Here is a 17,926-nt window from a genome sequence, read left to right on the forward strand (position 1 = left end):
ATTCATATTTGTCTGTGACCCCAACTGTGCCGCGAAGATTATAATCGCAACAATTCAGCTTAATCTAATTGGTATGTAGCAGAATTTGCAATGGTATATAAAATAAGTACATAAAACTTTGTCATTTAAACTTAATTTGAAAAAACAGTGGTATTGAGAAAAAGTGGAACAGTATTGGTCTATGAAAACAGATATGAAACAGGAAAAAAAAAATCTTTTCCTTTTCTTTTTCGCAGTACTATCTCGACTCAGCTTTATGCTAATTTTGATTCGAAACAATAAGCTTAGAAACGTTTGAGACAAGTAATTAGAATTTGTCTTTCCTTTTCAATTCTTTATTTTTTCAGAATTCCAGTTAATTAAAGAACATTATTTAGAATTTTTGGAAATTATCACCTTTCGTTTGCTTTTATATCTGTAGATTAGTAAACGAATCCTGCTAAGGACCTAAAAAATATATTAATTTAGTATGTTTAGGAATTAAAAATAACTTTTCTGTTTCGCCTCTCAGTAATATTTCGATGCATTTCTTTAAATTTCTGATGAAAAGCAATCTGCTTATGCACTTATAAATCTACAATCTGAATACAATACCGATTTAAACTTTATAATCATTTCTCATTTTAGTTATCACAGTAACAAATAGCTTTTATTTGTTTTTATGCAATCTCTCTTACCCATTTTACTTAATAAGTTCTTCACTTACCTACAATTCCGATTAAAACTCTGTAATTATTTCTCATAATAGTGACCTTAACATGCTGGAGACTTTAAATCGTCAGAGGCGGAGTCCTGGTATGGGAACCAGCGGAGGGCCTAGAGGTGGGCTCGAGCCTCCAGATACTCCAGGAAGTGGTGGACCTGGAAGAGGAGGTTCACCTCACAGTCCTTACTCTCCAGCCGGATCCTCACGAGGTCACAGTCCTGCATTGACTAAAAGATCTATGGGTGGTGGTGGTGGAGGTGGAAATATGGGTAACTCCATACACAATGTCCTAATAGCAAACAATATTAACCACGCATCGTCTTATGAGCATATTCAGCCATTGGATCCTCGAGATTCAGGTAGCTGCAAACTGAGTTCTTAAAGATTTCTATTTTGTCGATAAATATTAAAAGTGTCTTGACTTTTATTGTTAAACCATTGACATTGTATCTTCGAGATTCATGTAGCTACTTGTAGTCATGCTTGAAGGCAAAATTCTGTTCTTATACAAATGTTACATTATTAGGATTATATGTATCATTTTTATGACATGTTTAAATATTTCTTATGCCTAGATTTAAGATTTTATTTCAAAAGTCAAATTAAATATAATTTTTTAAAAGGGTAACTTACGTTACAGTAACTTACGTTACGGAATTCACTTTGTATCAAACTTTTATTCCAATAATGTACAAATGTAAATTAAGATATTTAAACAGTATAGTGCAAGGGAGAAAAAGTGTACAGGAAGTAAATTCAGAAACTTTTGATTCCCACATAACTGCAAACTTATAAAGTCCTTTGTTATTAACTAGTACAGGGGGCTCAATTCTTTTCACCATGTTTTCTTTCTGGTAGAATATTTCATCACGTTTTTCTGGCCATTTACAATAGATTCCCACAGCAGCCATCACATTGACTTTAAATTCTTGCTCTTCTACAGACATTACCACACCAGGATATAACATGTCCTCGTATCTAACCATATATCAACCGCCAGCTTTTATCTTGGATTCATCATTTTATTTTTCAACATCTTTCACTAAAAAAACCCTTCTGGTATGCCTTCTTGTACTCTTGAATTGTGGATCTGATTAATTTTTTTAATCTGTGAAGCTTTTGAGAATAGACTAGACACTTCACTCATCTGTTCTTGAGACTCGCACTCATCTGTGTTTTCTAAACATAAAATAAATTTCTAAGGAATTTTTAAAAATGGACCATTATGAATTTTGCTGAAGGTTTTTTTAGTCAGTCCGAACTTTTCATGATACTTACAAAGATAAACATTTCTTGGGAGTTTGCTATTAAACAAGACATGCTTTGGACGGAGATCAAAGAATTTAGTTTTTCCAATTTTGCATTCTGGATTTTCTTCCATAAACATTTGGTGCATTTCTCGAACTGAATGAAGAAGATGCCGTGCTTGTATTTTCTTTTTGCTGCCATTAGCATCTCTAATTATAACTACATCCTTAACTCCTGGTACTTGTAGAGAGATTTTGTCCAATTTTAAAAACATATGAATGCCAACATCCAAATTAATAACTTAATGCAAAGATTTTCATTAAAATTAATATCTTAAGGCAGTGATAATTAATTTAAACTTTGGTATTGTAACTGTATACACCTTATTTAGCTTATATGCCAATTTTCAAGAGAAATAGACTCATTTCACATTGGTAACTTGTATTGCATGCATGTCAGTAACTTACGTTACACATATTGAATAGTGCACAAAACAATAAATAAGTAATATTTGAAAAGAAAACTATTGTTGCATATTTAGTGTTAGCCTCTATGTAAGAAAAATATTATTCTTACTTTTGTATCACTTGTTCTTTTTTACACTTAAAAACTTTTCCTAGTTTTTGGTAACTTATGTTACATGCATTAAGGTTCAGTTGAAATTTATATACTTAAGTGATTTTAAAAACAAAAACTTATTTTAACACTGCACAATATTTATATTAAGAGTAATAAACAATATTTATTCTTTGGAACATTTTGAAATGAAAATAATGTTAACTTACTGATTTTCAAAATCTGACCATGTTCTTCACCCAAATCAGAACAAGCAAATGCCAATGTTCAATTTGTTACCAACACTACAAAACATTTTCAAAAAAATTATTATATATTATCAAACTTCAAACCTTTCTAATTCAGAAAACATCCAAAATAATTACATTATTCTTATTTGAATTTTCCAATGATTTTCCCCTTTTTCATGGAATTGTCCATTACCGTTTTCTTCTTTATTCTTTTATAAATATAAAGCCGAATTGATATAAATGAAGCCCGTGTTTTGGGAATACTTATTAAGTGGAACTAGCAAGCCTCCAAGTTAATTATGGGCAGAAAAAGATCTGAAAAACTTGAAAACGGTATTCTAATATTTGACCCAATTATTACTGCAGATAATTTTTTCCAACAGTGTGGTTTGTACAGAACACATATACATTACACCATGCTTATCAGATCTTTCATAAAAATTATTTAATTAGTTGAATGTCTTGTTTGGTAAAAGCATTTTAAAGCAAATATTAAATGGTTGTGAGAACTCTCCCTAAGCCAGACTGTTGATAAGTCTGTGTTTGTGAGTTTTAAGATGTAATTTCTAAAATATTAGCGTACTCTTAAACAAACTCTCATACGCAATTTTCTCTAAAATTTCAAGTTTTCAACTGTTTTAATTTCAGAATTTTATTAGATATGTTGATATGTAAAGACCATTTAATTTTGTGATTTTTTTAAATTGGTTTATACATTTTAATCAAACGATTTGTAAAAACATAGAAATTTCAAAATGCGATGAAATTTTAATAATTATGATTTAACTACATATACTTAATTAAAATTCTTTAAATCTATTGAATTTGGAATAGATTCTATAATTTCATTTATTTTAAGTTTATCTATTTTTTTCCAAGGTTATGGACGTTCATTCGGCCGAACTCTGATAAGTGGAAGCCAAACGTCTCAGAGTGTGATGAACGTCTTTGCTCCCGGTAATATATCTTCTGATTGGCCAGAGCTTTATGAGCCTTCTTTTTTCTCTTCTCCACCCTCTCCGGATGATTTTATTGAAGACGAGTTTCAAGTAAAATCAATTCTCCTTTTTTTATTATCAACTTTTGAACTAATCATTAACATTATAAGTATTAAGATGGAATTTTCTCTGAAAAAAATATTCACACCCTTATTAGGATGATTAATTACCACTACATAAATGGATGATGCTCACTTTGGATTCATCATCCGTGCAATCTATTTTAAAGAAAAATCTATCTTTACCGAAATTTTTGCAGTAATATTAATTTAATTAGAATGATTCAGGGATTTTACGGTAATTATTACTGTAAAAATGACTGCATATCAGACTTTTCTTTCCTTAATTTGATTAGGAACTTTTTACAGTTTGATTCCTACTCATGTTACGAATAATTCTAAAACACTTACGCAGTGAAAAAAATTTGTAAAGCAGTTGCCACCATTTTTAGTGTTGAAATAAAGATGAATTGTTTACATATAGTCAAATTTTTTTATTTACTTTTTCCCAAATGTAGTTTTTTATTTATCTATTCATTTTTTCTGTGTTTGCTTATTGACAAAACATATTTTAATACATATTAGAACCAATTTAATTGTTTCATTCTCAAAATACTTGTTAAAAAAAACATTGAAATTTTTTCCAATATATTCCCACTAAGACTTTTAAATATTTTTTATTATATCAATCATATATAATTTTTTTGCACCGAGTACCGAGTATTACAAAAAAATTTGTAAGTACCAAACTACTGCAGTTATCTTGCAAAAAATTATATAAGATTGAAAAAGTTAAAATTTTTTGAAAAATAGGAATGAATATATTACTAAAAATGTGCTTGTTTTTTTAAACGAAATGTATTTCGCAATGAAGCAATTAAATTAATTCTTGTACGTATAAACTGTGTCTTATTGATAAACAAACGCAAAAGGAAATGAAAAAAAAACTAAAACAGTGAAAATGTAAATAAAAAAAAGCACTGTAAAATTTTTTAGTTTATCTCGACACCAAAGCAAAGAAATGCATGTTGTATTGTTGTTTAGCTTTCTCTCGATGTGACATTTGTACCTTACATTGATTTCAAAAATAAATTTCCTTTTCGTGAATTTAATATGATATGTATGCGTGTTTATTCTATTTAGAGCTGAGTCTTAAGAACCAGAAACTTCCCTTAAAATTTTCTACATTTTTCTAATGTCGTTGCATTCTTTTTTAATAGTGAGTTGCCTGTTTAATTTTTGTAATGTTTGCGTGTAGTAAAGGCTTCAATATTTTTCTCAATTGAGTTTCAATTATCCGTAAAATAGCATGATTCTTAAAAATAAACAACAATGAACCTTCAGTATTTAAATGTATTTTCTGGTATCTTTTAGTTTCAATTTGGAAACTCACGTGTAAATAAAACATACTGATAAAATTACTGCTCTGTAGAATAATGACATTTCTGATGAAAAAAAATTTCTGTTTTTAAAATCCAACATATACCTTATTCAAACTATTCGTTTGTTAATTTTTCCGTTCATATGGTAATCGTTTATCAGAAAGTCTGGTTTTCGAGTTTATAGTTCTTGCTACCATACATTAAGTATCATACATTAAGTAAAAAATACAAAACTGAGAAGCAAATTTACCAGAATATATGGTTTTTATGCTCTGCTATAAGGCATCATCATGAAATTTCCAAATTTTACCTCATTTACCAAACTTTATTATACATTATAAAATCATACTTTACAACTAATTTTATTAAAACCTTTATCAAAGCATTTCCGTAAGAATTACCTAGCTTTTTGGCATACCCACAGCGAAAAAAACAAGGCGAATTTCACCATATTTTGGTAGTTTCAAAATTTTTTTCTCAGTGCTTGGATCCTTATATCAGAAACGTAAATATTTAGAGAAGAAAATATTCATCACGTTTTTACAAAAGAAAAAAACTCTCTTATTTAAATGATTTAAGTAATGCAAATTCAGGAAAAGACTTTTATACATATTTGGTTTTTGAATAAAATGATAATTCTTAACTATTTTTTTAAACAACATATAATTGTAATTACTCGATTAACTTAAATTAATTTATTTTTCCAGAGTCGGTGGCAGAGAGAGAGTAGTGTAGAACAAGTTCAAGTAAGAAAAAAATATATTTCTGATTTTAATACTACATGATTTAATAGTGAATGTGGAACCTAAAGCTCTATCACTAGAAATTTAAGAAAAAAATTTATTTAAGTTATTACTCTTTGATAGTTTGAATAGATACTTCTACTAACCAAGGTTTATATTTTTCCAGCATGAATAAACCAGGACAAATTAGAGCATACTTTATAAAATTTAAATTGACATTAAATTTTATTATTATAATTATTTATAGATGTTATTATTTCAGATTTAGGATATTTGTTATACAAATTATATTGATTTGAATAAAGTATATTGATTTGAATTGACACACAAAAATATTTTAAAAGACCGAGAGTCCCCACCTCAGAAACAAAATCAAAAACTGCAGTAATACTTTGCGTCAGGATGATGGAATGTTTATCTTAAAATTTCATCTAATATTTTATAGGATACGTCAGTTTGACGCAACATATGGCTAAAATAATTTATAGTTGAGCAAGGAATAGATTATCTTCAATAAAATATATATTTTCTGAGAAATCTGTTTTACTGAATATACCAGATGAATAGTTTTCTAAATGGAAACTGTATTTTATGTATGACGTATGCTTCGAAACAGACTATAATAAGTTTGGAAGCATGTATGTATACTATGTATCGTATTTCGTGACGTATGCAATACAATTATGACGTATACAATACAAAATGGATTATAGTCCGCTTAGAAGCAGACGTCATACATAAAATACAGATGAATAGTTTTGATTCATACATTGTATTTTATGACGCATGCGACCGGAATAGCCTGGTTGGTTGGGCGTTGGACGCATGTCTAAGAGGTCGTGAGTTCGATCCCCACCGGCCGAAGATCGCCTTGTTAAAGGGGGGTTGTGACTTCTGTGTGGCTGAAGTCGTATTCTTGGCTATTGGTGGCGTTACTGAAAAAAATTGTCTGCCTAAAATTCGCTTGGTTTCGCCAAGCAGGCTTGCTGGTATTGGCACGTGGTATTAGAAATAACAACTTGATGTATTCTTCTAAACGGACTATGATCTAGGACTTTTAATATAATGCTTAATTTATTTGTATATTGTTTATTGTATTTAAAATGAGTTTGATTCTAAAAATTTTGGAGGATACTATTTCTCATATTAATATGCATAGACTTTATCTAAATGATACACAAAAATAATCTTTTAATCCGTTGTTCAACATACAGCAGTGTCATATCATTGTCACTTATATGTAATAAAAATGTGCGCATAAGACTTATTTCATAAATTCTTAAATATTTAGGAAAATTTTTTGAAAACATTAAGCAATGGACATATGTGTAGGTGTAACTTATAATTCAGTCAATAGTCACCTTATAACATTATGCTTTAAGAAGAAATAAACATTTCTTAAGCTTATAAAGCACTTAAATGTCTCGATTCAATAAAGTATTTGCTTTTAAGCAATTGAAGTAACTTATAACAAATCCTTTGAGTTTGATAAAAAAAACTGAAAATGAGAAAAGGAAATTTTTTATTACGTGTGAGTAAATTAAAGTGTGTGAGGCTTGCTGCATGCGAAGGGGCAACTCGCTGTGTGTGAATGGGGTCAACGAAGTTAATGCTCTTCAGTTTTGAGAGATACGACATAATGGGGCATTGTCACTTTTACTTTCCAAATAAGCTGTACCCATCGATCTAATGCTTGGTAGTTTTTAAGTCACCACACCAGTCCGAGTGACTTTACAGTGTCTTAACCACGAACATATTGCGGCTCACACTCAATAACGTGTAAGTTTTAAGCTTAATACTTTGCAAACTGTTGATGAACTTTGGATAAAATGCAATAGTTTGTGTTTATAGTGATAAAATAATGATAAAGCAAGGATAATAGTAAAAATGCTGAAAATGAATTTTAATACCGCCATTTTTAAATATTAAAAATTATTTTATCTGTTTAATGATGAAAATTGTGATATACCAAGGCTTATACGCATCTAGAAAAAATTAAAAGGTTTTAGTAATATTAGTATAATTTTTTTATGTTATTATGCTTGTAGCTACCAAAAATTTTATTTTTTCTATATAATCTAAATAATCTTCGGATCTATATATAGATATAGATCTGAAGATGGCAGAAATTAAATTTTATTTCAATAGTGGAATTTAATATTAGGAAATGTTTAACTTCGTTATAACAAAATTGACAACAGTTAGTAATTTTTTCCAGGTGCGTACAAACCCAGAATACGATTTAATAGTAAAATTATTATCTAACTGATAATTGTTAAAATCATAAAGATTATAGTGATTAATCTGATTATATTAAAGAAACAATAATTGTGATAATATTAAAGTCACATTAATAACTATAATTATAATAATAACTATAATTAATAACTAATCAAATTAATAACTATACTACTGAGTACAGTGATAAAAGTATGATTAAAATTATATAGATATTCTACTAAAAATTATGATAATGATGATATTGATTTGATAAAAATTACGTTGATCATATGAAATCATTTTTATAAAAAACTATTTTAATTTCATGTGTTATTTAAATTTTAGTTTCAAGTGTGTTGCGGTCCAAGAACGGCCATAGTCTATGTACCAATCATGCCAGCCCGACCTATGTTAAAAAGTGCCCCTCCAGCCATTCTCAACAGAAACCACTTCACAAGAAGAAGGTATGATTCAAGTACACCAGTTTAAAATTAGGAAAATTATGTTTATATTTTTTATTTTAAACTATAATGTTTTTAGACAAGCTCAATAAAAGGAATTTGTAAACTTTAATGCTACATTAAACATATTTTTCAATTTATTTCGTAAGTCGTTTTTCTATGATTTTGAGTATTATACCATTAATTTATTATTTATTGCTTTGTATTCATATTTATATTTAAAATTTTAAAATGTGAAATTAGATGAGTGAAATACAAATCGTAAGGAATTGTTTAGTGAATCAAACATTCTAAAATATTATTAAAATGATTTGGGATGATATTGTACAGTGATGTGATGATAAAGTGATGATTTTTCATAACTTTATATATGTTAAAATACCAATTAAGATATTATACAATCGAAGTAGGAAATTAAAGTGAATTCAATGTGAAAAATATGCTAACCAATGGCTTTATTGTGCTTTATTCAATTCAGTCTTTATTTTGAGTTCTTAATGACATTCATTGTTTCAGAAAATTTTATTTAGGGTAAAGTTTTATTTTTTATGATTTTACTTAAGTACTTTTTATAATAACGTTTAATTTTTTTAATCACAAGTTTTGCAATTAAAGCATTGTAAGGAGAAATAAAAAAAATTATGGTAATTTATTTAAATATCTCAGAATACAAAAGTGAAATTAAAAAAAGTACTATTAGACGAAGTATTCGCGTACTATTAGAAGTATTTTGAACAATAACAATCATATTTATAGTGTTTCGTCATTTTTGCTTTAAAGTCATGTGAATTAGTAATAGCACGTTTATACTTTATGGTATATCAATTTCTCGTTGAATTTATAAAATAAACTGTATTAAGCACTAAAAATTCAAAATAAACCAACAGCTCATTTATTTTGCTGTTTATGGAAGAAAAAGTTGTCATGTAATAAGGTACAGAATACCTCATTTGGAAAATATTCTTTTTCTTTTGTTCGGGTTTGAAATATCGATCATTACTTTTAGATTGCATATTTGTAAGATTACATATTTGTAAGATACTATTATTTTTCAAATCCAGTAAACACTGCAGAAACGTTACTTGGAATAGCTCAAGCTTACAGCTGTTTTTGAGGGTTAATACATCTTTTCACAAACGGCTCTTTTGGAAAAAAATTTATTTACTTGTCAATGTACTTCTTTTGCAAGTCTCATTCAGAATTCAGCGAGAGTACCTTCCAAGAAAAGCCCAGAGGTACAGTTACGGTCCATATACACATGGAAACTTAGGTTTGATGACTAGAATATGGAAACTAAATTTTGAAATTTAACATATTCAGATTTTTTTCTAGTGTTTTCTTTTCAATCTTATTTTTTTATAAAGCCGATGATTTCTCAGACTCTAAATAACGATATTAGATGCTGTACAATTGACATCTGTTAAAATTTATTCCAAACAAACTGTGGTTATAAATTTCTTCAAAATAATTCAAACGTAGCATTAAACAATTAAAAATGAATTTATTGATCCATACTTAATGACAAACTTCATCAACAATCATAAAAATGAAATTTGTAATTAAATAAATAAGAAATATCAAATTTAAGTTTTCTGATTGTGATATCATTAAGTTAAAAAAATAATTAAAATTAGATTGCTCATTTTTCAAAATTATTTTCATGTCAAAAGTATTAATACATTGTTAAAAAATTCATTTATTTACCAATTTTAATTACAAAATGTCTGCTCTATAGATTGAATTTTCGGATAGTTAAACCTCAACCTAAGATGCAAGTTTTTTTTGTTAATGCAGTGTTATAATAGTGAATTTAATTCAAACTACAATAGCTTAAATTAATTTTACTATTTAATTGACATTATTAAAATCATAGTTAAAGTAGTCATTTATTTGAGGAAATAAAGAATTGCATATACATGATTACCTTTACTTCAGTTATTCGAAAATATTATTACATATTTTAAGTATCAGCAAATATTCATATTTATTTCCCATCCTCTTACAAAAATTTATAAGGAAATTTTCTAAGAACCGATTTTTACTTATTACTCAAAACTACTAATTTAAAATTTTCAAAGTTTTTAAAAGGGAAACATTTTTTAAGTTACATTAATTTTTTAAATCTTTTTGACTACACAAACTAATTTAATATTCTTCCAACGTTACTTTGAATAGAATATTAGTTCCAGTTTGATTTCGTCAAAATTGCATTCAGTCAGGTAATTTTACCCTTTGCAAAGAAAACATGACGTAGACCTGCCACATTAGTTAATGTTAATATTGGACATTTAAAAATAAAGAACATTTAGGCTATGACTTTTATATTGTTTGGTTAATGAATCAGTCTAAAAATAGGTATTTAACTTTTACTTTAAAAGATTTAACATAGTATAAAAAATTACAAACAACATTTTAAATCTTAACAGCATTTAAATTTTATTGAAGGACTACAATAGTAATACTTTTAATTTTAATTATAGATATTAATATCTACCAAATCAGTACTTTCATCATTTGATATTAAAAAAATTTATTTTTAAATTTAAACTGCTACGATTTTATTTGTTCTTAGGCATTATTATTTCAGAAATTATTTTGAAAAGTTTTGAGTTTAACACTGGTATAGTTTTTAAACACTCTTCAGAAATATCACACTAGTTTTTGTTTTCGAGCAGTGTGGACCATATTGATGAGTACGAACCTCTGCTGAAGAATGGCTGGAGGACAAATGAGAGGGCTTTAGGCTTTTATGACCTTCTGCGACCGCGATCCTCTATGGGAAAGATTAATGTTTACCTCAATGGCCTTAAAGGTAAGTTAATCATGGAATGTTTCAAACTTATACACTGTTTGCTATTCATTTGAGTTCATGTGATAAATACTGGGAGATATAGCTGTTTATAGGCAGAATACTACAGCGGCTGCCTATGAAAACGTATTTAAGTATCACATAAACATGACAAGAAAATGTAAAATTAATACAATAGCTTAAGATTAACTTTAAATGTAAAAAAATGTTTTATTTCTCGAGAAAACGTTTACCATTTTTAATTACAGTTCTGACAGTTCAACTTGGGATATAACATGCCTAATCTGATAAACTTTTTAACAAACTTATTTTCTTCTATATGTTAATAAGACATTGTTGCAGAAAAAATCGCATATTTTCCGAAATAAACTTTTAACGTTCGATGATTTTACAATCCTTAAACTGTATTTCGTTAATTTTGCGAATCATTTCGTCTCAAAATCATGTTGTTTGTGACGAAACGTGCACTCTCAGATATCTGGCGAAATGTTTCCTCAACTCGAAACATTATCGCAGTACATTGTGGGAGATTGATAAATAGAATGACGAAACTAGAATGAAGACTAAACGATCGAAAATAAAGTCTCTCGTAATAAGCCGGCCTGACTGTATCATGGTATTAATTCATCTGTATGGTGACCACAATAAAGTGATTATTAAAAACATAAATAAGATTTTTTTTTTGAAAAATGTAGAATAACGAAATATTTCCTTAATTTTAACGCAATTAGATTCCACGAGAAATTGACGGCAGTAATTTCGTCAATTTAGCGAAATTTACGTACATTATGTAAATTATGAAACGGTATGAAGACATATATTATGAAACGGTTTCCTTAAAAAACGAAGAAAGCTTCGTACAGTTTGAGCATACATTTTTCATAGTGCATGTAAACATGTCCAAATGTTAAATGTTAAAAATTTGCTTCACATTAAAATTTTTATTAATTAAATAATTTATCAGATTGTTCAATAACTTATAATTTCAGAAAAGGCAGAAGTGTATGAACATCTGCGTAGAATGAACGGAGTATGCCGAGTATCTGAGGAGAGGGAAGAAGAACCCAAGGAAAGGCCACGAGCCCCCTCCGACCTTCCCGGTCTTAGGCCGGTTTTTGTAAATGACTGGAAGGGGCCAAAAAAAGTATTTAAAGTAAGTTACCCTTTTACTTATCTCCAAGCTCTCAAAGTAATTGGGAAGTAGTTTCCAATGGGATGAATATTTCTTATTGCAGTCAAATATAGAAGAAAATGACGACAACAATAATACAACCAAGAGTAACTGCAACCAAACTGGAGGGAGTTCTGAAAAAGCAAGAAAACCTCACGTGGGCTCTAGTCCTGAAGCTTCCACACCTTACAACATTCTCCCCAAAGGATGCAGAGGCTCATTTTGTGTCATTCTTTAACTTCAAAATCACAAAACCCATGTTTCGTGACTGGTAAGGACTATGAAAAGTACGAATTTATATTATCAAATTATATTAATTCTGTTAATTCCGTAAAATTTATCACTATCTTTATTATTTTTTTAAATATATATATATATATATATTTAGGCGNTGAACTCTCCTATTTCGTGAGAATCACCCCGCCCCCCCCCACACACACATATATATATATATATATATATATATATATGAACTATCGGTTCATGTAGGTTCATGTTTTATAGTTTCTAATAATTATTATCGAAAGGCGCATTCAAATAGGTTGTCTAATCTTAATTCGATTATTTTGGAATTACGATTTATCACTGAAATTCACCATGAATTAAAAGTTTCAATTATTGCCCTCAAATGTGCTTATCATCTTCTTATGAGACACGGCTAAGGCTCTCCGATTTGATCGGAGAATTCGTATACTAGTTGAAGACTGATTGTCACCATAGTACCAAAGAGCCAAACGAACATGGACTCATAGACATAAGGTCTCAAGGCAAGCAAGATTAAAAGCATCAGAAATTGACAAATGATGCCTTTAAGTGTACCCAGAAGCACCGAGCTCTAAGCCAAAGGGTGACGCTAACGATTATTTGCAGATGACTGATCAAAAACATCAAGCTGACAGTAGTAGAGGTTTTTCAACCACAAAGCTAAAACACCATCTTCTGAAGAACATTTTTTCGTTAAAAACACAAATCAAATTGAAAAATATTTCTTTGCATAAAAGTAAATTACATCAAATTGACTTGAGCAAAGGATAAAGTGGTTTTATAAGCATTAGAAGGATGACAAGCCCAAACAGAAAGTTAGCGGATAACCATTATCATTTCCTAAGGGATATTCCTTAATGGCCACCCTTAATCTATATTCTTAGACCTTGTCGAAAATGTAGCATAACAGCAACAGATTAAGGGTCCTAAATAAATTTCTTAATGAAAGAAATACTGAAACTATACCGAAATCTAATAATTCAAAATAATTGTGAAAAGAGAGGCGGAAAATATTGAAACGTGATAAATAGTCAAAGAAAGCATAGAAGCAAGGGTGAAGATGGTAATCAGGGGTGTTGGAGGTTCGTATAGTATAGTGGACTAGTTGAAGATTGTGATGAAAACAGAGGATGACGAATATAACACTTGAAAATGAAAAGCGGATAATATAAATATAAAGCTTTTATTTAATATAGTTGCAGAGCTTGAGATACAAAAATTATCCATTATCCATGATAATGTTCAAGGTTAAATAAATTTTGCATAGTAATATTAATAAGGACATGCTATGAGAGACAAATCCCCACGACCTGCCTAAACAAAAACCAAATTGAAAGTACGTGTAATTTGTTCCCAACGGACACAGGAGCATGGATAGGAGATCCAAAGTTGGCGATTTATTAAAATATAACATAGCCAAAACAAAGCCGACCCAGCGTTATCAATATAGAGTTCAAAAATACCTTGGCGATCACGAGTCGCCAACAAATTTATGAGAAATATTACAGCCATGCAACTGAAACATATTTTCGGTTAGAAATTTAGAATAAAAAGTTGTAAATAGATTTTTATTTTCGATTAGGCACGGCAGTGACTTAATAATCTGCATTAGTAATGAAATAAAAAGTATCCGTTACATTGATCTATAACAGAAGAATGAAATATTTTATGTTCGTTTTAAAAGATTAAGTCTTTGATTTATTTTAAATACAATTCGATTAAAAAAATAAGCTGAAGTAATTGAATATATTTTAAAAGATAGGAAATAAATATGTAATGCCAATTGTGGCATCACAGAAGAGTCGAAAAATAATAATTAGTAACATCATAGTGTTTCCTCACGTAATCAAATTTGTTTTTAAGTTTGTTAATCCCGCCTTCCTAACTAGTTTTTCGGCAGAATTCGGTAGGACCTTTGTTTATTTATTTTTTAAACTCTATTTATAAGGTGTAAATTGTTTTGACGAGGATTCTAAAGTATATGGAATACTCTGAATAGTATTTTTTCCCACTGAAATATGCAAATTTATAGAATATTTGTTTATTTTAGATGTGCTTGGATCCACCACTTCCACTGGTTCCCTGCACTCCCGCCGTTTGCGTGCCTACGTTGTCGTACTATGTATATAGGACATGAGTTCGACTCTTCCCCATCGCTTCAAAGTTGGGTTGACCTATTAGGCCACTTATTCAGTTCCTGTACAAAATAAACACTTCTAGTGAGTGATATAAAATTGTGTGAGTTGTTTGAATAGCAGCTTAACGACCCTATTAATGTGCATATCTAATTCTACACGGTTAAGGAATTCATGTGGTGCTACCATCTGTCGATGCGATTTACAGCTACAGATTGTGCCCATGAAATGATACTTCAGCTTAAAGTGACGTCACCTAGGATATTTTACTAGCATTTATGGCTAGTTGAATCACGGATTAAGTAATGCTGATTTTAGATGGGTTCCTCATGAAATGTTTGTAGATTAAATTAACGTTCAGTTTTGTTTAGAAATTCAATTTATTATTTTTTTTGCTGAACTTAATTATTTTAAATATTTCTTGAAAGAAAAAGTACGAAACATATCTTAATACGTATCAAAAGCTAATTTTTGATATTATGATGTATACAGATAGGAAATATGTGAAAGAATAAGTTAATCTATCAAATTATGACATTCACATTCAAACAAAATGGTAAACATTAGAAATGAATGAAAATATCGAGTGGGTATGTTACAGAACAATAATACAAATTAAAAATATGAATTTATGTCCTTGTTTATGATCAGTAAATTGAAATATTTCAACTGAATATGTAAAAAATTTTTGCAGATATTTAAAAAAATTTCACTCAAAGCAACCATGCATTTTTTTTCTTATAAATAAAAGCCCATTTTGTTTAGGTTGTGAGATGAAAAGTAAAAAGTTCAAATTAGATAATTGTTTTAAAAATATAGGGTAAATTTACGCACAACATGAAAAATATGCTTTAAAATGATAAAATTTTCTAAAGGAAAGTATTGTTTTTTTATCTTACCTTTTTTTATTCCAATTTTTTTAAATATAAATTGAACAATGTTATCTTTATAGAATGTAATTATATAAAAGCAATAATTGCAATGAAGTAATAAATTACAAATCATTTTTGGATGAGAAACGAATTATATTATATTTTGTTTTATAATTTTCAATTTATAGGGTAACATTCTTAAAAAATTGACATATTGTATATCAAATTGATTGAAATTACGCACACATTTCTAAAATTTGTGTCATTTTCTTGTTTCACTATCACTTTAGATTTTTATTATTCAAAACTATAAAGTTTGCGACAGCATCAATCCTGGTTAGATTAAAATATGAACAGAAAGTAAAGAAAAAGAAGTGTTTATAAATTTAGTTTAAATGCATGAGCATGCGGAATACCGAAATTTAAGCAATAAGTGTTCTGATAAATGGTCGACTTGCATATGCTTTTATGCAGTCTAGTGCTATAATTTTTTTAAAGTCGAAGGATTTATGCAATGGTTTTGAAGATATTAAAAATGTCTCATAACATAGAATTATAAAGAAGTTATAATTTTGTACATACAAACCACTGTTATTGATGAGTGCATTAATTTTTTGTTTGTTCGAAAGAATATACACTTGCCTTTCTTACTGATTCTCAAATAAACTAATCTTTATGTATGAGATATAGACAGTGTCAAAATCCTGTTATGATATATTGGCTAATCCTTTACTATTACCTATATCGTCATACCGGTTGAGAATGTTTCTTTCATAATTTTTAATTTTTTGGAAAATTCTATCGGGAAGATGAGGTGGGTTAAATCTACAAATATCATCTTAATTTGGAGAGAAATTTGCTTCAACAGAAGTTTATTGATATCAGAAATTTATTTCAAGATTTAAAGCTACAAAAAATTTTCAACTTGAGATATATTGGCCTCATTCTTGGACTGATGTTACTCGAAACATAATGTCAGACTTAAATTTTAAGCCATTTCCAACTTGAGATAAATAAGATTACTCTATTTGTAACCAGACACATACGCGAGGTTCAGAGCAACAAATAATTTTAAACTTGAGGCCAATTGACTAAATTTGTGGATCAATGCCGCCAGAAACTTGAAAAGCAGGTTAAGATTTTTTAATCATTTCCAATGTCTGATAAGCTTTCATTTATCTGTGGTTGAGAAACTTTATACAAAAATTTAACGAATTATTGCCGACATGTGATAATCTGGTTTTATTTGTCAATAACAGCAGGCGAATAGTAAACAAAAAGTTTAAAATTACACAGTACTTTTAGCTTAAATGAAAGAGGTTTGCTTTGTTGGCTTATTTAATATTTACATCAGTTCCTTTTGTTCTTGAAAGAAACAGCTTTTTACCATGAAGTAATGCTGTCAGAAATCCAAAACAAAGTTTAAAGCAAGTACTTAGAACGATATAAACCATGAAAAAGTGATAGAAACGACGAAAAAGAAATAATAAACGATAAAATTTAATGAGCTATCCCTACTTTTAAAAGTGAATGACATCATTGACTGAAATATAAATGAATTAAAATTTGCTGTCATTATCTGTTTACGTAGAGTTCAGTGTTGTTGAAATCAGGAAATATTAATTTGATATCACTTTACATAAAATGAGATTATTTGTTTTGTCTTTCAATTGTTTACTTACCTTTGTATATACACATTGTCCTGATGTAAAACCACCCAATCTTAACTGTAGGAAATGTGGTAGTTCTTATAGAGCAAAGGAAGATTTAAATAAATTGTATGCAAAATGTAAAGCGCGTTTATGTGTGTATGCGTTTCTATTGAGGTGCTCACAAGCCTACTGCTGAGTGTCACGCCAATAAGGCCCCGCTGTGGACCAATTAAAGCTCGAAACATATCACTTGTCGTGCATTTGTATTAGTTTAATAGAATGCTTATTTTTTGTGTTATGACTTTTTTCTTCATATGTCCTAATTATCCAGAGTTATTGAAGGAAACAAATCAACCAAAATAGATTTTCAGAAAACATTTCTAATGAACGTTATGGCAAAAACATATTATGCCAAAAACATAAAAAATGGCGAGAACTTAGTTGCTAACAAAATAGAACG

The 17,926-nt window shown here is 28.8% G+C and overlaps 1 protein-coding gene across 1 annotated transcript in view; it reads left to right on the plus strand.

The window, feature by feature from the left end:
* Positions 1 to 16,185, plus strand: part of LOC107452377 (uncharacterized) — a 191,934-nt gene extending 175,749 nt beyond the window's left edge. Inside the window, exons 20-27 of the mRNA XM_071177670.1 lie at positions 749 to 1,065; positions 3,640 to 3,809; positions 5,847 to 5,885; positions 8,448 to 8,566; positions 11,239 to 11,375; positions 12,362 to 12,525; positions 12,608 to 12,814; positions 14,858 to 16,185. Coding sequence (XP_071033771.1) covers positions 749 to 1,065; positions 3,640 to 3,809; positions 5,847 to 5,885; positions 8,448 to 8,566; positions 11,239 to 11,375; positions 12,362 to 12,525; positions 12,608 to 12,781 — 1,120 coding nt within the window. The 3' untranslated portion in view covers positions 12,782 to 12,814; positions 14,858 to 16,185. The remainder of the gene's footprint in view (positions 1 to 748; positions 1,066 to 3,639; positions 3,810 to 5,846; positions 5,886 to 8,447; positions 8,567 to 11,238; positions 11,376 to 12,361; positions 12,526 to 12,607; positions 12,815 to 14,857) is intronic.
* The last annotated feature ends 1,741 nt before the right edge of the window (positions 16,186 to 17,926 follow it).

The sequence above is a fragment of the Parasteatoda tepidariorum genome, chromosome 2 (genome assembly GCF_043381705.1).
Source record: "Parasteatoda tepidariorum isolate YZ-2023 chromosome 2, CAS_Ptep_4.0, whole genome shotgun sequence".
NCBI lineage: Eukaryota > Metazoa > Arthropoda > Arachnida > Araneae > Theridiidae > Parasteatoda > Parasteatoda tepidariorum.